Source organism: Lepisosteus platostomus, chromosome 9 (assembly GCF_059453375.1).
Source record: "Lepisosteus platostomus isolate fLepPlt1 chromosome 9, fLepPlt1.hap1, whole genome shotgun sequence".
Taxonomy (NCBI): Eukaryota; Metazoa; Chordata; class Actinopteri; order Semionotiformes; family Lepisosteidae; genus Lepisosteus; species Lepisosteus platostomus.
Genome location: NC_142619.1, coordinates 54,065,789 through 54,091,532, shown reverse-complemented (window position 1 = coordinate 54,091,532; position 25,744 = coordinate 54,065,789). Strand labels below are relative to the sequence as shown.

Here is a 25,744-nt window from a genome sequence, read left to right as displayed (position 1 = left end):
TCCCTCCTGCTCCCTGTCTCCTCATGCTCTCTCCTCACTCCTGCTCCCTGTCTCCTCATGCTCTCTCCTCACTCCTGCTCCCTGTCTCCTCATGCTCTCTCCTCCCTCCCTCCTGCTCCCTGTCTCCTCATGCTCTCTCCTCACTCCTGCTCCCTGTCTCCTCATGCTCTCTCCTCCCTCCCTCCTGCTCCCTCCCTCCTCATGCTCTCTCCTCCCTCTTGCTCCCTGTCTCCTCATGTTCTCTCCTCCCTCCTGCTCCCTGTCTCCTCATGCTCTCTCCTCCTCCTGCTCCCTGTCTCCTCATGCTCTCTCCTCCCTCCTGCTCCCTGTCTCCTCATGCTCTCTCCTCCTCCTGCTCCCTGTCTCCTCATGCTCTCTCCTCCCTCCTGCTCCCTGTCTCCTCATGCTCTCTCCTCCCTCCCTCCTGCTCCCTGTCTCCTCATGCTCTCTCCTCCCTCCTGCTCCCTGTCTCCTCATGCTCTCTCCTCACTCCTGCTCCTCCCTCCTCATGCTCTCTCCTCTCTCCTGCTCCCTGTCTCCTCATGCTCTCTCCTCCCTCCTGCTCCCTGTCTCCTCATGCTCTCTCCTCCCTCCTGCTCCCTGTCTCCTCATGCTCTCTCCTCACTCCTGCTCCCTGTCTCCTCATGCTCTCTCCTCCCTCCTGCTCCCTGTCTCCTCATGCTCTCTCCTCACTCCTGCTCCCTGTCTCCTCATGCTCTCTCCTCACTCCTGCTCCCTGTCTCCTCATGCTCTCTCCTCACTCCTGCTCCCTGTCTCCTCATGCTCTGTCCTCCCTCCTGCTCCCTCTTGCTCCCTGTCTCCTCATGCTCTCTCCTCACTCCTGCTCCCTGTCTCCTCATGCTCTCTCCTCACTACTGCTCCCTGTCTCCTCATGCTCTCTCCTCTCTCCTGCTCCCTGTCTCCTCATGCTCTCTCCTCTCTCCTGCTCCCTGTCTCCTCATGCTCTCTCCTCACTCCTGCTCCCTGTCTCCTCATGCTCTCTCCTCACTCCTGCTCCCTGTCTCCTCATGCTCTCTCCTCACTCCTGCTCCCTGTCTCCTCATGCTCTCTCCTCACTCCTGCTCCCTGTCTCCTCATGCTCTCTCCTCTCTCCTGCTCCCTGTCTCCCTCCTGCTCTCTCCTCCCTCCTGCTCCCTGTCTCCTCATGCTCTCTCCTCTCTCCTGCTCCGTCTCCTCATGCTCTCTCCTCACTCCTGCTCCCTGTCTCCTCATGCCCTCTCCTCACTCCTGCTCCTCCCTCCTCATGCTCTCTCCTCCCTCCCTCCTGCTCCCTCTTGCTCCCTGTCTCCTCATGCTCTCTCCTCCCTCCTGCTCCCTCTCTCCCGCTCCCTCCTGCTCCCTCTTGCTCCCTGTCTCCTCATGCTCTCTCCTCCCTCCTGCTCCCTCTCTCCCGCTCCCTCCTGCTCCCTCTTGCTCCCTCCCTCCTCATGCTCTCTCCTCCCTCCTGCTCCCTGTCTCCCCATGCTCTCTCCTCACTCCTGCTCCTCCCTCCTCTTGCTCTCTCCTCCCTCCCTCCTGCTCTCTCCCTCCTCTTGCTCTCTCCTCCCTCCTGCTCTCCTCTCCTTGGTCTTTCTTCTGGCGGGACCCAGATGGCCTCCTCTTCGCCTGCCACCTTTCTCATGTTCTCTCCTTGAATGGCCTGTGCTCCTCTACTTCCTTCCTTCCAGCTCTGATTCACACAGCAGTCATTAGTCCGCAGAGCTTACCACGCTGCAGAGCAGAAAGACGAACACAGTTCTCCCTCACTGAAGGGGGATCGGCAGCCAAAATGTGTCGCTTGGTTCTTTCTGCACTGCAGTGTGGAAACAAGTTAAATCTCTACTAGCTCTCTAGCAGCGCATGCGGATGCAGCGGCCCAATCGGACGTCACCAGCAAGACTGTACTGGACGTCTTCCACGTCGTTAAGACATCAGCATCGACAGCACAGTCCACGGCAGATCACAGTGCCGCCACAGAGCAGCTCTTCCTACCTGTGCCAATGTCCTCTGGGTGTGGCTCCAGGGCGATGCGGCCAGTGGGCACGCCGTCAGCGGGGGCTCTCTCGTGATTGGGCAGCAGCGAACCCCCGAAGGTATCCAGGATGGAGGAGTGGGGGTCCGAGCCGCCAATCAGCACATTGTCCAGCGCCCAGTCGCTCTGCTCTGCTCCCTCGTGCTGTGGCTGCCACCAGCGCACCCGGACCCCCTCTGCCCGGGCAGCAGGGGGCAGCAGCACATTCACAAACCTGCAAACAAGAGCGCAGGAACATCTATTACAAGCACACGCCTTTCATTCCAAAAGAGCTTGCCATCTTCCCGCGGACCGCGACAAGTCTGCTACAGTTACGGCATCAGGCCAGATTTTCAAAACCCTGGCTGCTGGAGCGTGGCAATCTATTCTGTGTTTTATATTTTAGACACTGGGAAAGCGTGGTGCACATCTGCAACAAAACGGCAGCGTGCAGTCTCACAGTGCGCTCGCGGTGTGGCAGTTTCCAGCGTCTTACCCCGGCTTGCTGTACTGATCATAGAAGATCTCAGTGAGCAGAATCCAGCTGATCCCCCCGTTCACGCTGAAGTCCAGCAGCACTCCCTGGTTCCGGCTGCTAGGCGGGATCATGCAGCCGTACATGAAGTAAAACTGGATAAACTCGGCACTGGTCAGGTTCAGGTCCACCGTGACCAGCTGGCGACTGCAGCCCTGAGGAGAGCAAGAAGAGGAATAGTAACAAGAACAAGGACGTGGGGACACAGGGATACACGGACAAGGACAAGGACACGAGAACATGGACTAGGACAAGGACAAGAACACAAGGACACCGGCACACCAGGACACAGGGATACAAGGACAAGGACACAAGAACATGGACTAGGACAAGGGGACAAAGACAAGGACAAAAACACAAGGACACTGGCACACCAGGACACAGGGATACAAGGACAAGGACACAAGAACATGGACTAGGACAAGGGGACTAGGACAAGGACACCGGCACACCAGGACACAGGGATACAAGGACAAGGACACTAGAACAAGGACAAGGACACCAGGACAAGAACAAGGACACAAGGACACAGGGATACAAGGACAAAGACAAGGACACAAGAACATGGACAAGGACACAAGGACACAAGGACAAGACACTGCTGGCACAGAGAGAATGAAGACAGAAGGAGGAAGCAGCAGGGCAGGAGACAGACAGATAAGAGAAAGAGAGGGTCAGACGGAGACTGGTCTCACCCCACTGAAGTGTAGCGCTGCCCCCGACGCCACCGCCCCACACACGGTGCTCAGCTTGCCCCCGGTCAGCAGCAGCCAGTTGGCCGGCGAGGGGGGCCGACCAAAACTGTCCTTCAGCTGGGAGGGGAGGGTGACCTGGGGCTCATCGCAGTCCTCTCCCCCCCAGTCCGGGTCACACCTGCGGGAGGGGCGAGGCGAGGGGGCGTCAGTGTACAGGGTTTTTACAGTATGTAACTGGCGCTCGTGTGAATGTGACTCGGAAAGCGGCTACAATAGGTGGAAGGAAAATTCTATCACATCTGACTGCAAATCACACTCGCAGCATCCAGACAACAGTGAAAAAGAGCCGCTCCGGCTCTTACGTTCACACAAAAACTTGTGCGGTGCAGGGCTGCCAAAAATGAAAACAAGTCGCCATTTCAAAAAGAACGAGCCCAGGCGGTACAGACTAGGCTCTGGGTTACTGCGGTCATTATTTCAATGTCATCCTGAGTATTTCACACTGGACTGATGGCACAATGGCGGTGAGATCACCTTCCATCTGGTTTTAAAATAGATAAGATAATATTTGCTGTCCTGGGTTTTTTTTTGCGTACCTGCAAACACATAAGACGACAAAAGAAATTGATAACAAACCACTAATTTCACGTCACTCGGGTCTCTGCCTTTTATTTCCATTTCCCTATGTAACTGTACTTATTTGTCCTTATATCCCCATACAGCATCCCTGCTTCCTGACGCCCCTGTGCTCCCCCAGTGTGGCTAACCCAGTCCCACAGACACTCACAGGCAGCTGTCCTGCTGGCAGCGCCCATGCCCGCTGCACATGTCTGGGCAGCCATCGCCAATGTACAGGTTGTCCAGAGCCCAGGTCTGCTGTTTGTCAAAGGGCGCTGGCTGGTACCAGCGAAACCGGGTGGCAGGCGACCTGTTGGCGCAAGCAGAAGGCGGTGAGATTTGATCAGCACGGTGCTGTTTCTCCCAGCGGGCGAGACAGGGTAGTGCTTTCATGAGCATGGGCTGGCGTGCAGAGATCTGGCTCAAGTCTCATTGCAGGAGCAATCGCCAAAGGACAAAAAACATGTATTTGTTCCCAGGCAAATAAACAGAAACCTGATCCCACAACACTCTGTATCATCAGAGTGATCTGAAGAACAAGCAAGAAGACAGCTGACTCTAGCTCTGATATTTTCTACCTACATCCAACAAGTCATTTCCAAGTTGTAAAGCAATTGGTATGCAATGGGTTGCTCACCTACAGGAGCTTTTCTTTTAAATGAGGTTTAGTGGGGAGGATAACTCTCAGGACACAGGAATATGGAAAAGCCCCAACTTTACTCACAGCCGCTGTCGTGGAGCAGATAAACTGACTTCCACCCTGCAATCTTCTCTTGGATAGATTACTACCCAGCACTCTGCCTCCAAAACTGAACAGCACGACAGCCACAGAGCAGCAGAAACGTTAATCTCTCAGGTTCTCTGACCTGACTTCTGACCTTCCCTTGTTCCTGCTGTCCTGTCTGGATCTCACAGCACTTCTTCATCCTTTCACTGACACTGACTGATGTTTCTGCATCTTCACCCTCTGCCTCCTGCCCTGGAGCTCAAGTGTCTGGCAATGGCCAGTGGCACAGAGGCACTGACCTGGCGTAGGGGGGAATGGGCAGGGTGACGCGCCCCCACTTGTTGTAGGTGTCGGACACCAGCACCCTCTGCAGGCTGTAGCTGGAGCAGTCCAGGCTGGTGGGCAGGCAGTCTCTCAGCAGGGGCTGCCAGGACATGCCCAGATCCAGGGAGAACTCCAGCTCGATGGCTGCACGCAGAGGCAGACACCAAGGGCAGCAGGAGCAGACAAGACAGGAAACCACAGGTTGCAGAAGACATTGCCACAGCTGCTCTCTCCCTCTTTCAGCTCTGCTCTCCTCCCTCTCATTTCCTCCCTTCGTCCCCCTCTACTCTCTGTCTTAATGTCTCCCTCTCATGGCCCTCTACCCCTCCCACACCCCTTCTTTGTTCCTCTCTCCCACTCATCCTTTATCCCTCCCTTCTCCCCTTCTCTCACTCATCCCCCTATCTCTATCCTTCACTCCTTCATACTGTCCTTCTCTCTCCCTCATCCCTCACTAATTCATACTGCCCTTCTCTCTCTCCATCCTTCACTCCTTCATACTGCCCTTCTCTCCCTCATCCCTCACTCCTTCATACTGCCCTTCTCTCTCTCCATCCTTCACTCCTTCATACTGCCCTTCTCTCCCTCATCCCTCACTCCTTCATACTGCCCTTCTCTCTCTCCATCCCTCACTCCTTCATACTGCCCTTCTCTCTCTCCATTCCTCACTCCTTCATACTGCCCTTCTCAATTCAATTCAATTCAAGGTGCTTTATTAGCATGACCGATAGGTACAATCAGTGTTGCCAAAGCAAATAAAAATAATAAAATTAACATAGAACAAAACAAAAAATAGAAGTAAAATAAAATCTACAGACATGTTACAGACATTTACAACAAAGACATATTATATAATATCGACATATACTGTAGGCGGCTGGAGCATTATTGGGAGACGGACTCACTGTTCCTCAGGCTGTGACAGGAGATCACATACTGGGCTGCCAGATCAACTGAGTTCCCTCCTCCCTCTCCCAGTAGGATTGGGACCTGTTGTGGTTTTGGCAGGTGTGGGAACTCTGGGATTAGATTTCTGAATTTCGGGAAGAATGTTTCTCTAATCCCAGAGTATCTGTCACAGTGCAGCAGGAAGTGCACCTCTGTCTCTATTTCTCCCTGCTGGCAGTGGGAGCACAGCCTGTCCTCTCTGAGCAGCCAGGTCTGCCTGTGTCGCCCAGTTTCTATGGCCAGGTTGTGGTCACTGAGCCTGTACTTCGTCAGGGTCTGTTTCTGTTTGTTATTTTTTATTTTGGTCAAATATTCAGCTAGTGTGTATTGTCTGTTTAAGGTTCTGTAGCATTCCAGTTTATGTTGTGTTTGTGTGTGTGTGTCCCAGTGTGTGAGATATTGCTGTTTGATCTGTGCTGTGATGTGGTTGAGTCTGGGTTGTGGTGCTCTAGCAGTGCTGTCCTGAGGCTGGTTAGTGTTGGTGTGGCTCAGGTCGGTGAGCCTCAGGACCAGCTGGCTCAGGGGGCTCTGTTTTGGGCTCAGCTCTTGGCTGAGCAGGGCTTTGTGGTGGTAGGAATTTTGGTCACTGTTTTTTAGGTGTAGCCAATACTTTAATACTCTCTTCTGTATGTTTATCAATAGTGGGTACTGGCCTAATTCGGCCCTGCACCCGTTGTTAGGAGTTTTTCTCTGCACACGGAGGATGTTTCTACAGATCTCCATGTGCAGAGTTTCTGTGGGGTGTTTGTCCCATTGGGTGTAATCCTGGTCTGTGAGGGGACCCCAAACTTCACTGCCGTATAGGGCAATGGGTTGGATTACACTTTCAAATATTTGGAGCCAGATTCTTGTTGGTGGGTTGATGTTGAAGAGCCTCCTTCTTATTGCGTAGAAAGCCCTGAGTGCCTTCTCCCTCAGTGCCTTCACTGCCAGGTCAAAACTCCCAGAAGAGCTGATGGTGAGACCGAGATATGTGTAGCTGGATGTGTGCTCCAATGTGTTGTTGTTCAGTGTGAATTTGTACCTGTTTCCCTGAGGTCTGGCTTTCTTCTGGAAAACCATAACTCTGGTCTTGTCCAGATTGACTGTCAGTGCCCAGGTCTGACAGTACTGCTCCAGCAGTGCCAGGTTCTGCTGCAGCCCCTGTTCTGTGGGCGACAGCAGGACCAGGTCATCTGCGTAGAGCAGGAACTTGATTTCTGTGTCATGTAGTGTAAGACCAGGAGCTGCAGACTGCTCCAACATTCCTGCTAATTCATTGATATAGATATTGAACAGTGTTGGGCTCAGGCTGCAGCCCTGTCTCACCCCGCGGCCTTGGGTGAAGAATTTAGTCCTTTTGTTTCCAATTTTCACTGCACATTTGCTCTCTGAATACATTGATTTAATTATGTCGTACACTTTGCCCCCTATGCCACTTTGGAGTAGTTTATAAAACAATCTCTCATGCCAAATCGAGTCAAATGCTTTTTTGAAATCGACAAAGCAGGCAAAAATTTTTCCTTTGTGTTTTTGGTGGACGTGTTTGTCTATCAGTGTGTGTAGGGTGTAAATGTGATCAGATGTGCGGTGATCTGGCAAGAAGCCAATCTGACTTTTACTCAGGACATTGTGTTCGGTAAGGAAGGCCAGTATTCGTGTATTTAGGATACTGCAGAATACCTTCCCCAGGTTACTGTTCACACAGATGCCCCGGTAGTTGTTGGGATCGAGTTTATCTCCACTCTTATAGATGGGCGTGATCAGTCCTTGGTTCCAGGCCTCGGGGAAACATCCGGCTGTCATGATGAGATTGAGGAGTTTGAGCAGGGCTTGTTGCAACTTTGGGCTGCTGTGTCTCAGCATCTCATTTATGACTCCATCATGGCCACAGGCTTTGCGTGGTCTGAGGGCCTGGAGTTTGTCCAGTAGCTCCTGCTCAGTGATTGGGGAGTCTAAGGGGTTTTGGTTGTCTTTGATAGCCAATTCCAAAATTTTGAGTTTTTCATAAATGGTGTTTTGGTCTGATTGATTTGTATTTGGGAGCTTTTCATAGAGATTTTCAAAGTATGTTTGCCAGATTGTTCCATTTTGGATGGCCAATTCTTCTGGTTTTGATTTGTTTAAGTTGTTCCACTTCTCCCAGAAACAATTCTGATTTAGTGACTCCTCAATTTCTGCAAGTTGTTTGTCTATGTATGTGTTTCTTTTCTTTTTTAGCGTGTGTTTGTAAAGTTTTACCATGTCACAGTACCTGAGTCGCAGATCTGTGTTGTGTGGTTGTCTGTGTTTTTCATTTGAGACTTTTCGTAGTGCATTTCTGATGTTTTTGCACTCCGTATCAAACCACTTTTCTTTTGCTTTTGTTTTTTGGTAGTTTTTTGATGTAGTTGTTTTTAGCTTAGATTTTGATGCTAGTTTGTGGAATAGGTGATTTAGTTTTTGTGTGGCCAAGTTTATGCCTAATTTGTTGGTTTGATACGGAGTGTTTAGGAATGTGTCCATCAGTGTCTGAATTTCGTCATGGCCCAGTGCAGTTTGGTATCTGTCTAGGCTGTCTGTGTCCCATCTGTATGCCTGGTTGAGGTCATACAGCTGGCTGGGCTGTGTCAGTGTGTCTCTGTGCTGGTGTGTTCTCTTCATGTAGAGTGTGATCTGGCTGTGGTCGGAGAGGGGAGTTTGTGGCCTGACAGTGAAGGCACTGATACAGGAGGGGTCCAGGTCGGTGATGGCGTAGTCCACCACACTGCTGCCCAGAGCTGAGCTGTAGGTGAACCTGCCTAGAGAGTCCCCTCTAGTCCTGCCGTTGACGATGTACAGGCCCAGCCCTTGACAGAGCTGCAGCAGCTCGCGCCCGGTGCTGTTGACCGTGGTGTCATGGCTGCACCTGTGTGAGGTGACCGGTGTGTGGTACAGAGGTGATTGTCCAAATATGTGAGTATTTCCCTGTGTGCTGGTGAAGTCTGCCAGTGTGCCTGTTCGTGCGTTGAGGTCACCACAGAGCAGCACGTTTCCCTGGCCCTGGAAGTGACCGATCTCCGTGTGGAGACTGGGGAGAATTCCCTCACTGTAGTAGGGGGATTCTGAGGGCGGGATGTAGACAGCACACAGGAAAACCTCGTTTTCTGTACAGATGGTATTTCTTTTGATTTTAAGCCAAACTCGTGACTCTTCTTTCTTTACTAATTGTATGGAGTGACTGAGCTCCGCTCTGTACCACACAATGATCCCCCCGGAGTCTCTGCCCCGGGTGATTTGGGGTTTTTTGACAGAGGGCACCATGATCTCCTTGTAGCCTGGGGGACAGTGGGTAGCCAAGTCTCCCCGACACCATGTCTCCTGTAGGATCATGATGTCTGTCTCCTTTACATCCTTGATAAATTCAGGATCAGTGCTCTTCAGCCCAAATGCTGACGAGCCCAGACCCTGAATGTTCCACATACTTATCTTTAGAGATCTCATTGTTATCGTTTGAATTATCTTTGCAATTTGTTATTGTTTTCTGGAACTGTATCAAATTTGTGTCGGACATTTACATCATCAACAGAAACAAGTATTGTGCTGGGTTTTTGTCTGTCGCTGTGGGTGATGGAAGTTCAGCTCATAAGCTGGGTGCAGATGAGGTTCAGGAGCTGCCGGATTTCTCCCAGCTCCAAACCACTCGGGACTGCTGGTCTGGCCAGGGCTGCGGCGTAGCTGTGCAGGAGGGGCTCGGTCCGGCTCTGTTGTTGTGCTGGGTGGGGAGGGGTTGTGGTTCTGGTCCGGTTCAGCTGCTGGTCTGGGTGAGGGGCATGGGGTGGGGCGCTGGTTCTGGTCCTGTTCGGTCGTTGGTCTGGGTTGGAGGGCTGTAGGGTGGTGCTGGTTCTGTTCTTTGTGGGTTGAGCTGGTCTGGGTTGGGGGTGTGGGTGCTGGGGCGTTCCTCTGGTAGTCCTCCTGTTTCTCTCTGGGATGCTGTTTGGGTGTCTGCCCAGTGTGGTGTCTTTTAGAGTTTTTGTGAAGAGTCCAATGGTCTGTTTTTTGAGGTGTTTATGGTCGTGTAGATGCTGTGGTCCAAGGGTGGAGTGATGGGCCAGATAGACGTTTGGGAGCAGGGCGCAGCACCGTGAGATCTCGGCATTGATTCTCTGGATGGTGTGGTGCTGCTCGTCCTGTCTCGGCAGCAGGGTGGAGATGACAATTCGGGCGCGAGGGAACTCCTGTATGGCCCTCTCTGCCACTCTCCTGATGGACTGGGCCACCTGCTCCCTCTGGGTCCTCAAGTCGTTGGTGCCGGTGTGGATGATGATGTGCTGAGGGGCTCCCAGTACCGACCTGGACAGCAGCTGCAGGGCCTTCTCTGTCGTCGGACACCAGAGCTTTGCTGTTTGTAATCCCGGGAAGAGCCTGTGCTCATCGATGTACCTCCCGTTGGAGTCGATGAGAAGGGCTACTTCCATGCGTCTGCCTCTGGTGTCCAGTCTGCTGGAGGGGCGCTGTGCTGCCGGGCGGGGGGCTGCTTGGGGGGGTGCAGTGTGTGAGGTGGAGGAGTTGGGTGGGGCCGGGTGTGTGTGTGGGTCACCCTGAGTGTTCGGCAAGGTGGGTGTGCTTTTGGGCAGTAGAGTTGTAAGGGGATTTGGGGTGCCGGGGGGTGCAGTGGGTGTGGTGTTTGCTACGGTGGGGGTACTGGGTAAGTGGGAGTTGGTGGTGGGGGTTGTAGGGGTGTCAGGTTGTGTGGAGGTGGGTGTGTCTTTGCGGGTTGGTGGTGGGTGTTGTGAGTTGTGTGTTCTGGGTCTCAGGGCTGTTCTGTTGCAGTCAGGGCTGCAGTGGGAAGTAGTGAGTTTCCTCAGCTGGTCTTTGAGAGTCTTGCTTGTCCTCTCCGCGAGCTGCAGCTCCTCTCTCAGCTCTGCTACTTCCGACTGCAGCTTACTGTTGTCCCGCAGCAGCTCCTCCATCTGTGCCCTGAGCTGTTTGTTGGAGGTTTTACATTCGTTCCTGTGTTTGTTAACCTCGTCTCTTAGCTGTTGTGCTGTCTGCCCCTCTATGAGTCTCCCCAGCATCAGCTCCTTGAACTCAGTGAAGTCCAGCTCCAGAGCAGAGAGTTTCTCTCTCAGGAGGCGCACTGTGCTGTGGTCACAGGGGGGTTGGTGTGGGCTGTGTGTGTCCGGGTGGTGTGTTTCCGTGTTGCCGAGGGCTACACTTTTGCTGGGCTGTTCTGTGGCTGAGGCTGTGTTTGTGGGCTCTGAGTCAGGTGGAGCTGAACTCTCCGGTGTGGCGGGCATCAGGCTGCTGGGTCTCTCTCCTGTTTCTGGGGGAGGTTTCTCCAGGTCGGCCTGTGTTTTAAGGTCTGTGAACTTTTCCTCGAAAAGCTCCAGAGCGGCCTCACTGCCCTGTATCATCACTGTACCATTGTGGTAGGTGTTGACAGTCAGGACAGTGTCTTCTACCTCGCTGTCGCCCCCTATGGAGATTTGCCTGCCTTTGCTGATGCCCCTTCTGGTGGTGTTTGTATAATTCTTACACACAGCTGTGTGCCAGGCATTCGGATGCTCAGTAAAAAAGAGCAGGTTGGTTTTTATGTGCTTTTCTCCTGCCTGGCAGTAGTCAGCAATGAGGGTCTCTGGGTTTTCTTTCATCCAGGAGTCTTTGTACTGTTTCCTGGTCTTAACGGTTTTCACGTCCTCAGGGTACTGGAGTACTGTGCTGAGGGGGCAGGGCTGGTCCAGTGGGGCTGTGTTCTGCTCTGTACTCATCTTGCTCTTTTAAATACAATGGGCCCAGGTGAGAAGAGCAAACAGACGGCCTGGCTCGGGCGTTTTGAATACAATCAGCCCCCTGTTGCTTGGGAACAGGTTCTTCAACTTTGGCCTTTTGAGTGTAGTGGGCCCAAGTGGTATTTTGTTTAATTTAAACTTTAAGGTACCTTTTTCTAAAGACTTTTTAAACTTTTATCTACAAAACAGTTCAATTTTTTAGAGGCTTCTTCAAGAAAGGAGAAGAAAGAACAGGGCTTACCAGGTGTTTTTCGTGTTGATGGCTGAGTTCTTGGCTTCTCTTGATGCTGCTTGTATTTTCCCTTTCCTTCTTGTTTCCTTTGGTGTACTTTTTCTCTTTCTTTCTTTCTTTCTTGTCTTCTTATTCTTATATCCTTGTTTTAATGATTCCTTTTCTGTTTGTTCCTCTTCATCTCTTGGGGATTTTTCTTTTTGGAGTTTTTCCTCAGGTCCTTTATCCTCAGGTGTAGCTGTGTCTTATAGTTGATCTTCAGTTTTTTAGATGTTCGCTTTGTTGATTTTTTTTTTTTCCCAATGGCAAATTATTTCTTTACTTCTGTAGTTTTCTTTAGTTTTGTTAGATGTTGCCTTATTCCTAGACTATTTGTTCAGTTCCAGAAAACAATAAAATCTCAAAGAAATTAGGAGCTCATCTTCTGTGCTGCCTCTCTCTCTCTCTCTCTCTCTGTCCCCTCTCTCTCTCCATCCCTCACTCCTTCATACTGCCCTTCTCTCTCCCTCATCCCTCACTCCTTCACACTGCCCTTCTCTCTCCCTCATCCCTCACTCCTTCATACTGCCCTTCTCTCTCCCTCATCCCTCACTCCTTCACACTGCCCTTCTCTCTCCCTCATCCCTCACTCCTTCATACTGCCCTTCTCTCTCCATCCCTCACTCCTTCATACTGCCCTTCTCTCTCTCCATCCCTCACTCCTTCACACTGCCCTTCTCTCTCCCTCATCCCTCACTCCTTCATACTGCCCTTCTCTCTCTCCATCCCTCACTCCTTCATACTGCCCTTCTCTCTCTCATCCCTCACTCCTTCACACTGCCCTTCTCTCTCCCTCATCCCTCACTCCTTCATACTGCCCTTCTCTCTCCATCCCTCACTCCTTCATACTGCCCTTCTCTCTCTCCATCCCTCACTCCTTCATACTGCCCTTCTCTCTCTCCATCCCTCACTCCTTCATACTGCCCTTCTCTCTCTCCATCCCTCACTCCTTCATACTGCCCTTCTCTCTCTCATCCCTCACTCCTTCACACTGCCCTTCTCTCTCCCTCATCCCTCACTCCTTCATACTGCCCTTCTCTCTCTCCATCCCTCACTCCTTCATACTGCCCTTCTCTCTCCCCCATCCCTCACTCCTTCATACTGCCCTTCTCTCTCCCTCATCCCTCACTCCTTCATACTGCCCTTCTCTCTCTCATCCCTCACTCCTTCATACTGCCCTTCTCTCTCTCCATCCCTCACTCCTTCATACTGCCCTTCTCTCTCTCCATCCCTCACTCCTTCATACTGCTCTTCTCTCTCTCCATCCCTCACTCCTTCATACTGCCCTTCTCTCTCCCTCATCCCTCACTCCTTCATACTGCCCTTCTCTCTCCCTCATCCCTCACTCCTTCATACTGACCTTCTCTCTCCCCCATCCCTCACTCCTTCATACTGACCTTCTCTCTCCCCCATCCCTCACTCCTTCATACTGCCCTTCTCTCTCTCCATCCCTCACTCCTTCACACTGCCCTTCTCTCTCCCTCATCCCTCACTCCTTCATACTGCCCTTCTCTCTCCCTCATCCCTCACTCCTTCATACTGCCCTTCTCTCTCTCATCCCTCACTCCTTCATACTGCCCTTCTCTCTCTCCATCCCTCACTCCTTCATACTGCCCTTCTCTCTCTCCATCCCTCACTCCTTCATACTGCCCTTCTCTCTCCCTCATCCCTCACTCCTTCATACTGACCTTCTCTCTCCCTCATCCCTCACTCCTTCACACTGCCCTTCTCTCTCCCTCATCCCTCACTCCTTCATACTGCCCTTCTCTCTCTCCATCCCTCACTCCTTCATACTGCCCTTCTCTCTCCATCCCTCACTCCTTCATACTGCCCTTCTCTCTCCATCCCTCACTCCTTCATACTGCCCTTCTCTCCCTCATCCCTCACTCCTTCATACTGCCCTTCTCTCCCCCTCATCCCTCACTCCTTCATACTGCCCTTCTCTCTCTCCATCCCTCACTCCTTCATACTGCCCTTCTCTCTCTCCATCCCTCACTCCTTCATACTGCCCTTCTCTCTCTCCATCCCTCACTCCTTCATACTGCCCTTCTCTCTCTCATCCCTCACTCCTTCACACTGCCCTTCTCTCTCCCTCATCCCTCACTCCTTCATACTGCCCTTCTCTCTCTCATCCCTCACTCCTTCACACTGCCCTTCTCTCTCCCTCATCCCTCACTCCTTCATACTGCCCTTCTCTCTCTCATCCCTCACTCCTTCATACTGCCCTTCTCTCCCTCATCCCTCACTCCTTCACACTGCCCTTCTCTCTCCCTCATCCCTCACTCCTTCATACTGCCCTTCTCTCTCCCCCATCCCTCACTCCTTCACACTGCCCTTCTCTCTCCCTCATCCCTCACTCCTTCATACTGCCCTTCTCTCTCCCTCATCCCTCACTCCTTCATACTGCCCTTCTCTCTCTCCATCCCTCACTCCTTCATACTGCCCTTCTCTCTCTCCATCCCTCACTCCTTCATACTGCCCTTCTCTCTCCCCCATCCCTCACTCCTTCATACTGCCCTTCTCTCTCTCCATCCCTCACTCCTTCATACTGCCCTTCTCTCTCTCCATCCCTCACTCCTTCATACTGCCCTTCTCTCTCCCTCATCCCTCACTCCTTCATACTGCCCTTCTCTCTCCCCCATCCCTCACTCCTTCATACTGACCTTCTCTCTCCATCCCTCACTCCTTCATACTGCCCTTCTCTCTCCATCCCTCACTCCTTCATACTGCCCTTCTCTCTCTCCATCCCTCACTCCTTCATACTGCCCTTCTCTCTCCATCCCTCACTCCTTCATACTGCCCTTCTCTCTCTCATCCCTCACTCCTTCATACTGCCCTTCTCTCTCTCCATCCCTCACTCCTTCATACTGTCCTTCTCTCTCTCCATCCCTCACTCCTTCATACTGCCCTTCTCTCTCCCTCATCCCTCACTCCTTCATACTGCCCTTCTCTCTCCCTCATCCCTCACTCCTTCATACTGCCCTTCTCTCCCTCATCCCTCACTCCTTCATACTGCCCTTCTCTCTCTCCATCCCTCACTCCTTCATACTGCCCTTCTCTCTCCCTCATCCCTCACTCCTTCACACTGCCCTTCTCTCTCCCTCATCCCTCACTCCTTCATACTGCCCTTCTCTCTCTCCATCCCTCACTCCTTCATACTGCCCTTCTCTCTCCATCCCTCACTCCTTCACACTGCCCTTCTCTCTCCCTCATCCCTCACTCCTTCATACTGCCCTTCTCTCTCTCCATCCCTCACTCCTTCACACTGCCCTTCTCTCTCCCTCATCCCTCACTCCTTCATACTGACCTTCTCTCTCCATCCCTCACTCCTTCATACTGCCCTTCTCTCTCCATCCCTCACTCTCTCTCCATCCCTCACTCCTTCATACTGCCCTTCTCTCCCTCATCCCTCACTCCTTCACACTGCCCTTCTCTCTCCCTCATCCCTCACTCCTTCATACTGCCCTTCTCTCTCCCCCATCCCTCACTCCTTCATACTGACCTTCTCTCTCCATCCCTCACTCCTTCATACTGCCCTTCTCTCTCCATCCCTCACTCTCTCTCCATCCCTCACTCCTTCATACTGCCCTTCTCTCCCTCATCCCTCACTCCTTCATACTGCCCTTCTCTCCCTCATCCCTCACTCCTTCATACTGCCCTTCTCTCTCTCATCCCTCACTCCTTCATACTGCCCTTCTCTCTCCCTCATCCCTCACTCCTTCATACTGCCCTTCTCTCTCTCCATCCCTCACTCCTTCATACTGCCCTTCTCTCTCTCATCCCTCACTCCTTCATACTGCCCTTCTCTCTCCCTCATCCCTCACTCCTTCATACTGCCCTTCTCTCTCTCCATCCCTCACTCCTTCATACTGCCCTTCTCTCTCTCCATCCCTCACTCCTTCATACTGCCCTTCTCTCTCCCTCATCCCTCACTCCTTCACACTGCCCTTCTCTCTCCCTCATCCCTCACTCCTTCATACTGCCCTTCTCTCTCTCCATCCCTCACTCCTTCATACTGCCCTTCTCTCTCTCCATCCCTCACTCCTTCATACTGCCCTTCTCTCTCTCCATCCCTCACTCCTTCATACTGCCCTTCTCTCCCTCATCCCTCACTCCTTCACACTGCCCTTCTCTCTCCCTCATCCCTCACTCCTTCATACTGCCCTTCTCTCTCCCCCATCCCTCACTCCTTCATACTGACCTTCTCTCTCCATCCCTCACTCCTTCATACTGCCCTTCTCTCTCCATCCCTCACTCTCTCTCCATCCCTCACTCCTTCATACTGCCCTTCTCTCCCTCATCCCTCACTCCTTCATACTGCCCTTCTCTCCCTCATCCCTCACTCCTTCATACTGCCCTTCTCTCTCCCTCATCCCTCACTCCTTCATACTGCCCTTCTCTCTCTCCATCCCTCACTCCTTCATACTGCCCTTCTCTCTCCCTCATCCCTCACTCCTTCATACTGCCCTTCTCTCCCTCATCCCTCACTCCTTCATACTGCCCTTCTCTCTCCCCCATCCCTCACTCCTTCATACTGCCCTTCTCTCTCCCTCATCCCTCACTCCTTCACACTGCCCTTCTCTCTCCCTCATCCCTCACTCCTTCATACTGCCCTTCTCTCCCTCATCCCTCACTCCTTCATACTGCCCTTCTCTCTCCCTCATCCCTCACTCCTTCATACTGCCCTTCTCTCCCTCATCCCTCACTCCTTCATACTGCCCTTCTCTCTCTCATCCCTCACTCCTTCACACTGCCCTTCTCTCCCTCATCCCTCACTCCTTCACACTGCCCTTCTCTCTCCCTCATCCCTCACTCCTTCATACTGCCCTTCTCTCTCTCATCCCTCACTCCTTCATACTGCCCTTCTCTCTCCCCCATCCCTCACTCCTTCATACTGCCCTTCTCTCTCCCTCATCCCTCACTCCTTCATACTGCCCTTCTCTCCCTCATCCCTCACTCCTTCATACTGCCCTTCTCTCTCTCCATCCCTCACTCCTTCATACTGCCCTTCTCTCTCCCTCATCCCTCACTCCTTCACACTGCCCTTCTCTCTCCCTCATCCCTCACTCCTTCATACTGCCCTTCTCTCTCTCCATCCCTCACTCCTTCATACTGCCCTTCTCTCTCCATCCCTCACTCCTTCATACTGCCCTTCTCTCTCTCCATCCCTCACTCCTTCACACTGCCCTTCTCTCTCCCTCATCCCTCACTCCTTCATACTGCCCTTCTCTCTCTCATCCCTCACTCCTTCATACTGCCCTTCTCTCTCTCCATCCCTCACTCCTTCATACTGCCCTTCTCTCTCTCCATCCCTCACTCCTTCATACTGCCCTTCTCTCTCTCCATCCCTCACTCCTTCATACTGCCCTTCTCTCTCTCATCCCTCACTCCTTCATACTGCCTTTCTCTCTCTCCATCCCTCACTCCTTCATACTGCCCTTCTCTCTCCCTCATCCCTCACTCCTTCATACTGCCCTTCTCTCTCTCCATCCCTCACTCCTTCATACTGCCCTTCTCTCCCTCATCCCTCACTCCTTCATACTGCCCTTCTCTCCCTCATCCCTCACTCCTTCATACTGCCCTTCTCTCCCTCATCCCTCACTCCTTCATACTGCCCTTCTCTCTCTCATCCCTCACTCCTTCATACTGCCCTTCTCTCCCTCATCCCTCACTCCTTCATACTGCCCTTCTCTCTCTCATCCCTCACTCCTTCATACTGCCCTTCTCTCTCTCCATCCCTCACTCCTTCATACTGCCCTTCTCTCTCCCTCATCCCTCACTCCTTCATACTGCCCTTCTCTCTCTCCATCCCTCACTCCTTCATACTGCCCTTCTCTCCCCATCCCTCACTCCTTCATACTGCCCTTCTCTCTCTCCATCCCTCACTCCTTCATACTGCCTTTCTCTCTCTCCATCCCTCACTCCTTCATACTGCCCTTCTCTCTCTCCATCCTTCACTCCTTCATACTGCCCTTCTCTCTCCCTCATCCCTCACTCCTTCATACTGCCCTTCTCTCTCTCCATCCCTCACTCCTTCATACTGCCCTTCTCTCTCCCTCATCCCTCACTCCTTCATACTGCCCTTCTCTCCCTCATCCCTCACTCCTTCATACTGCCCTTCTCTCCCTCATCCCTCACTCCTTCATACTGCCCTTCTCTCCCTCATCCCTCACTCCTTCATACTGCCCTTCTCTCTCCCTCATCCCTCACTCCTTCATACTGCCTTTCTCTCTCTCCATCCCTCACTCCTTCATACTGCCCTTCTCTCTCTCCATCCCTCACTCCTTCATACTGCCCCTTCTCTCTCCATCCCTCACTCCTTCATACTGCCCTTCTCTCTCCATCCCTCACTCCTTCACACTGCCCTTCTCTCTCTCCATCCCTCACTCTCTCTCCATCCCTCACTCCTTCATACTGCCCTTCTCTCTCCCTCATCCCTCTCTCTGATCCCTCATTATACCACACGCCCCGTCTGCTCACCGTAGCAGGAGTTGGTGACGGAGCAGGAGGCCGAGAAGTCGAACTGCATGAAGGAGCTCTGCCCCAGGCTGATGTCCGTGCTCACGGCGTAGCGCGTGCTGGCCTTCTCGATGAAGGCGAAGGCGTCGCCGTCCGAGCCGCAGACGGGCATGTGGGTCCCGCCGGGGTGCAGCAGCCAGGAGCGGCCATCCAGGGTGGAGAAATCATCCTCCAGCGGGCCCCAGCCGCTGGCACTGCCGCCCACCACCACCTGGCACCAGACAGACACAGTGTCACAGCCTCCCGCGGTGAATGACAGCTGAACCCGAGTCAATCAGCATCAACCTCTTGTTGCAACAGAAAGAATAAGGTTCTGGATCCCGAGATGAAGTTAAACAGATGGGTTTTTTGCATGCAAGGAACAACAGAACTGAAGTCTTGTTTCCCGCAAGAAACGACAAAACCGAAGTATTGTTCAAAGTGCCGGTACAAACTTTCAGTTTATATAGCATTCTCCTGCCGCTTCTGACATCGCTCATTATTATGGTAAGGGGGGGCAGGCACGGTCTATGGCCAGTTTACAGCCTTTTGACCAAATGGTCAGTTATATTAAGTCCCCAGAGGGTTTCTAGTTGGCCTCTGGAATCCTTATCAGTTCTCCCTTTCCTGCCATAAACTCCTGTTGCTTAGAAGTCTAATCTTCAATTAGAAAGGACTTAATTTAACCCCATCTTTACATCTTGTATTTTACTTCACTCTGTTTCCATTCTAATTCTTTCTAGACAGAGTTACCAGGTTTCTGATCATCCTCCTGCCTTCCTTGTTCGCTCCATCAGTGAAACACATGCGGTCTTCCCCAGGTCTCTGTTTTAGGTACACATCTTCTGTAATGTCCTTGATTGATTGTCACTTACCAATATTTCCTTTCCTAATATTAATTTGTAAGTTGATCTGCACTGGCTCTGTTTTTGATGTCTGCCTGCTATTTCTGTCATGTGCCCACTGTAGTCCGAGTCGTGACCTACACTGCACGCTGTGTGTTACAGGACCCTGCTCCGTTTTTTAAGCTCAAAGTCTATGCATGTTAAGCAGAGCTTAAAAACACAAGTTATAGTTGTATATATAGTTGCAATGTCCCAACGGCCCACTACCCCCCCAGAAAATGACAGCATGCCCAACTGCTACAAGTTTCCCCAAGCAGTCAGTCAAAACTGTGGCCACAGTGCTTGACTGGTTGATGTGATTATAGGCCAGGCAGTCCATGATAAGGGACCAAAACATGCCTCATATCCTGTCCGCTTTCAGAGAAAAGTCTGATAAAATGTATTTGAAATCTGAAAATCACAAAACTGTCGAAATGAAGTACACAACACTCTGTGACTTCAGAAGTCATTCATACACCATAAAAAGAATGTCATATCCTGCAATGTCATTTCACGTGCCTTAGGTGCCCAGTGAGTACTGTATTTAATATACTACGGGACCCTATAATTATGTAATTATAATACAGGTTCTTCAATTACATGTTGTAATAGTTATAAATGTATAGTTAAGGAGCATTCTGTTCGGTTTCAGATTATCTGTGGTATCCATACCATAGTGTTGACAAGAAAGACAGAAAAAGTAGACTTGTCTTTGTACAGCAGGCAGTGGAGGACTGTAGGTTACTTCTCGCACACAGAACCAGCACTATGTGAGCTGAAGGTACACGTATCTGAAGCAGCAAGGATTTGGCTTAGCAGAGTACAGATTGCTGACAGAAGAGCAGAATATATCACCAGAAATCGTGACCCCTGACCCCCCCCCTCACCTGGTCCATGACCCAGGGGCTGTAGAAATGCCCGTTGTCGGAGGGCTGCCACCAGCGCAGGCGGGTGGCAGGGGTGCGGGCACGCAGGGGGAGCTCCAGGGCTACCAGACGGCCCTGGTTGCTGCTGTTGCTGAACAGGAACTCCTGCAGCAGTGTCCAGGACAGCCCCCCGTCAACCGAGAACTGCAGCAGCACGGGCTGGGAGCGGGGGTCTGGGGGGGACTTCCCACAGCCCAGCCGCAGGAAGAACTGCACGAACCTGAGACCACAGAGAGAGGACTCATACAGCACACAGCCCATACTGGACACACAGAGAGAGGACTCATACAGCACACAGCCCATACTGGACACACAGAGAGAGGACTCATACAGCACACAGCCCATACTGGACACACAGAGAGAGGACTCATACAGCACACAGCCCATACTGGACACACAGAGAGAGGACTCATACAGCACACAGCCCATACTGGACACACAGAGAGAGGACTCATACAGCACACAGCCCATACTGGACACACAGAGAGAGGACTCATACAGCACACAGCCCATACTGGACACACAGAGAGAGGACTCATACAGCACACAGCCCATACTGGACACACAGAGAGAGGACTCATACAGCACACAGCCCATACTGGACACACAGAGAGAGGACTCATACAGCACACAGCCCATACTGGACACACAGAGAGAGGACTCATACAGCACACAGCCCATACTGGATACACAGAGAGAGGGCTCATACAGCACACAGCCCATACTGGACACACAGAGAGGACTCATACAGCACACAGCCCATACTGGACACACAGAGAGAGGACTCATACAGCACACAGCCCATACTGGACACACAGAGAGAGGGCTCATACAGCACACAGCCCATACTGGACACACAGAGAGGACTCATACAGCACACAGCCCATACTGGACACACAGAGAGAGGACTCATACAGCACACAGCCCATACTGGACACACAGAGAGAGGACTCATACAGCACACAGCCCATACTGGACACACAGAGAGAGGACTCATACAGCACACAGCCCATACTGGACACACAGAGAGAGGACTCATACAGCACACAGCCCATACTGGACACACAGAGAGAGGACTCATACAGCACACAGCCCATACTGGACACACAGAGAGAGGACTCATACAGCACACAGCCCATACTGGACACACAGAGAGAGGACTCATACAGCACACAGCCCATACTGGACACACAGAGAGAGGACTCATACAGCACACAGCCCATACTGGACACACAGAGAGAGGACTCATACAGCACACAGCCCATACTGGACACACAGAGAGAGGACTCATACAGCACACAGCCCATACTGGATACACAGAGAGAGGGCTCATACAGCACACAGCCCATACTGGACACACAGAGAGAGGACTCATACAGCACACAGCCCATACTGGACACACAGAGAGAGGACTCATACAGCACACAGCCCATACTGGACACACAGAGAGAGGACTCATACAGCACACAGCCCATACTGGACACACAGAGAGAGGACTCATACAGCACACAGCCCATACTGGACACACAGAGAGAGGACTCATACAGCACACAGCCCATACTGGACACACAGAGAGAGGACTCATACAGCACACAGCCCATACTGGATACACAGAGAGAGGGCTCATACAGCACACAGCCCATACTGGACACACAGAGAGAGGACTCATACAGCACACAGCCCATACTGGACACACAGAGAGAGGACTCATACAGCACACAGCCCATACTGGACACACAGAGAGAGGACTCATACAGCACACAGCCCATACTGGACACACAGAGAGAGGACTCATACAGCACACAGCCCATACTGGACACACAGAAAGAGGACTCATACAGCACACAGCCCATACTGGACACACAGAGAGAGGACTCATACAGCACACAGCCCATACTGGACACACAGAGAGAGGACTCATACAGCACACAGCCCATACTGGACACACAGAGAGAGGACTCATACAGCACACAGCCCATACTGGACACACAGAGAGAGGACTCATACAGCACACAGCCCATACTGGACACACAGAGAGAGGACTCATACAGCACACAGCCCATACTGGACACACAGAGAGAGGACTCATACAGCACACAGCCCATACTGGACACACAGAGAGAGGACTCATACAGCACACAGCCCATACTGGATACACAGAGAGAGGGCTCATACAGCACACAGCCCATACTGGACACACAGAGAGAGGACTCATACAGCACACAGCCCATACTGGACACACAGAGAGAGGACTCATACAGCACACAGCCCATACTGGACACACAGAGAGAGGACTCATACAGCACACAGCCCATACTGGACACACAGAGAGAGGACTCATACAGCACACAGCCCATACTGGACACACAGAGAGAGGACTCATACAGCACACAGCCCATACTGGACACACAGAGAGAGGACTCATACAGCACACAGCCCATACTGGACACACAGAGAGAGGACTCATACAGCACACAGCCCATACTGGACACACAGAGAGAGGACTCATACAGCACACAGCCCATACTGGACACACAGAGAGGACTCATACAGCACACAGCCCATACTGGACACACAGAGAGAGGACTCATACAGCACACAGCCCATACTGGACACACAGAGAGAGGACTCATACAGCACACAGCCCATACTGGACACACAGAGAGAGGACTCATACAGCACACAGCCCATACTGGACACACAGAGAGAGGACTCATACAGCACACAGCCCATACTGGACACACAGAGAGAGGACTCATACAGCACACAGCCCATACTGGACACACAGAGAGAGGACTCATACAGCACACAGCCCATACTGGACACACAGAGAGAGGACTCATACAGCACACAGCCCATACTGGCATACTGGGCACACAGAGAGAGGACTCATACAGCACACAGCCCATACTGGACACACAGAGAGAGGACTCATACAGCACACAGCCCATACTGGACACACAGAGAGAGGACTCATACAGCACACAGCCCATACTGGACACACAGAGAGAGGACTCATACAGCACACAGCCCATACTGGACACACAGAAAGAGGACTCATACAGCACACAGCCCATACTGGACACACAGAGAGAGGACTCATACAGCACACAGCCCATACTGGACACACAGAGAGAGGACTCATACAGCACACAGCCCATACTGGACACACAGAGAGAGGACTCATACAGCACACAGCCCATACTGGCATACTGGATACACAGAGAGAGGACTCATACAGCACACAGCCCATACTGGACACACAGAGAGAGGACTCATACAGCACACAGCCCATACTGGACACACAGAGAGAGGACTCATACAGCACACAGCCCATACTGGACACACAGAGAGAGGACTCATACAGCACACAGCCCATACTGGACACACAGAGAGAGGACTCATACAGCACACAGCCCATACTGGACACACAGAGAGAGGACTCATACAGCACACAGCCCATACTGGACACACAGAGAGAGGACTCATACAGCACACAGCCCATACTGGATACACAGAGAGAGGACTCATACAGCACACAGCCCATACTGGACACACAGAGAGAGGACTCATACAGCACACAGCCCATACTGGACACACAGAGAGAGGACTCATACAGCACACAGCCCATACTGGACACACAGAGAGAGGACTCATACAGCACACAGCCCATACTGGACACACAGAGAGAGGACTCATACAGCACACAGCCCATACTGGACACACAGAGAGAGGACTCATACAGCACACAGCCCATACTGGACACACAGAGAGAGGACTCATACAGCACACAGCCCATACTGGCATACTGGATACACAGAGAGAGGACTCATACAGCACACAGCCCATACTGGACACACAGAGAGAGGACTCATACAGCACACAGCCCATACTGGACACACAGAGAGAGGACTCATACAGCACACAGCCCATACTGGACACACAGAGAGAGGACTCATACAGCACACAGCCCATACTGGACACACAGAGAGAGGACTCATACAGCACACAGCCCATACTGGACACACAGAAAGAGGACTCATACAGCACACAGCCCATACTGGACACACAGAGAGAGGACTCATACAGCACACAGCCCATACTGGACACACAGAGAGAGGACTCATACAGCACACAGCCCATACTGGACACACAGAGAGAGGACTCATACAGCACACAGCCCATACTGGACACACAGAGAGAGGACTCATACAGCACACAGCCCATACTGGACACACAGAGAGAGGGCTCATACAGCACACAGCCCATACTGGACACACAGAGAGAGGACTCATACAGCACACAGCCCATACTGGACACACAGAGAGAGGACTCATACAGCACACAGCCCATACTGGACACACAGAGAGAGGACTCATACAGCACACAGCCCATACTGGACACACAGAGAGAGGACTCATACAGCACACAGCCCATACTGGACACACAGAGAGAGGACTCATACAGCACACAGCCCATACTGGACACACAGAGAGAGGACTCATACAGCACACAGCCCATACTGGACACACAGAGAGAGGACTCATACAGCACACAGCCCATACTGGACACACAGAGAGAGGACTCATACAGCACACAGCCCATACTGGACACACAGAGAGAGGACTCATACAGCACACAGCCCATACTGGACACACAGAGAGAGGACTCATACAGCACACAGCCCATACTGGACACACAGAGAGAGGACTCATACAGCACACAGCCCATACTGGACACACAGAGAGAGGACTCATACAGCACACAGCCCATACTGGACACACAGAGAGAGGACTCATACAGCACACAGCCCATACTGGACACACAGAGAGAGGACTCATACAGCACACAGCCCATACTGGACACACAGAGAGAGGACTCATACAGCACACAGCCCATACTGGACACACAGAGAGAGGACTCATACAGCACACAGCCCATACTGGACACACAGAGAGAGGACTCATACAGCACACAGCCCATACTGGACACACAGAGAGAGGACTCATACAGCACACAGCCCATACTGGCATACTGGACACACAGAGAGAGGACTCATACAGCACACAGCCCATACTGGACACACAGAGAGAGGACTCATACAGCACACAGCCCATACTGGACACACAGAGAGAGGACTCATACAGCACACAGCCCATACTGGACACACAGAGAGAGGACTCATACAGCACACAGCCCATACTGGACACACAGAGAGAGGGCTCATACAGCACACAGCCCATACTGGACACACAGAGAGAGGACTCATACAGCACACAGCCCATACTGGACACACAGAGAGAGGACTCATACAGCACACAGCCCATACTGGACACACAGAGAGAGGACTCATACAGCACACAGCCCATACTGGACACACAGAGAGAGGACTCATACAGCACACAGCCCATACTGGACACACAGAGAGAGGACTCATACAGCACACAGCCCATACTGGACACACAGAGAGAGGACTCATACAGCACACAGCCCATACTGGACACACAGAGAGAGGACTCATACAGCACACAGCCCATACTGGACACACAGAGAGAGGACTCATACAGCACACAGCCCA

At 52.2% G+C, this 25,744-nt stretch overlaps 1 protein-coding gene across 1 annotated transcript in view; it reads right to left on the bottom strand.

The window, feature by feature from the left end:
• Nucleotides 1-25,744, bottom strand: part of reln (reelin) — a 186,768-nt gene that overhangs the window by 21,524 nt on the left and 139,500 nt on the right. Inside the window, 7 exon segments of the mRNA XM_088645617.1 lie at nt 1,993-2,246; nt 2,508-2,701; nt 3,242-3,419; nt 4,029-4,169; nt 4,886-5,054; nt 18,339-18,588; nt 20,128-20,386. Coding sequence (XP_088501743.1) covers nt 1,993-2,246; nt 2,508-2,701; nt 3,242-3,419; nt 4,029-4,169; nt 4,886-5,054; nt 18,339-18,588; nt 20,128-20,386 — 1,445 coding nt within the window.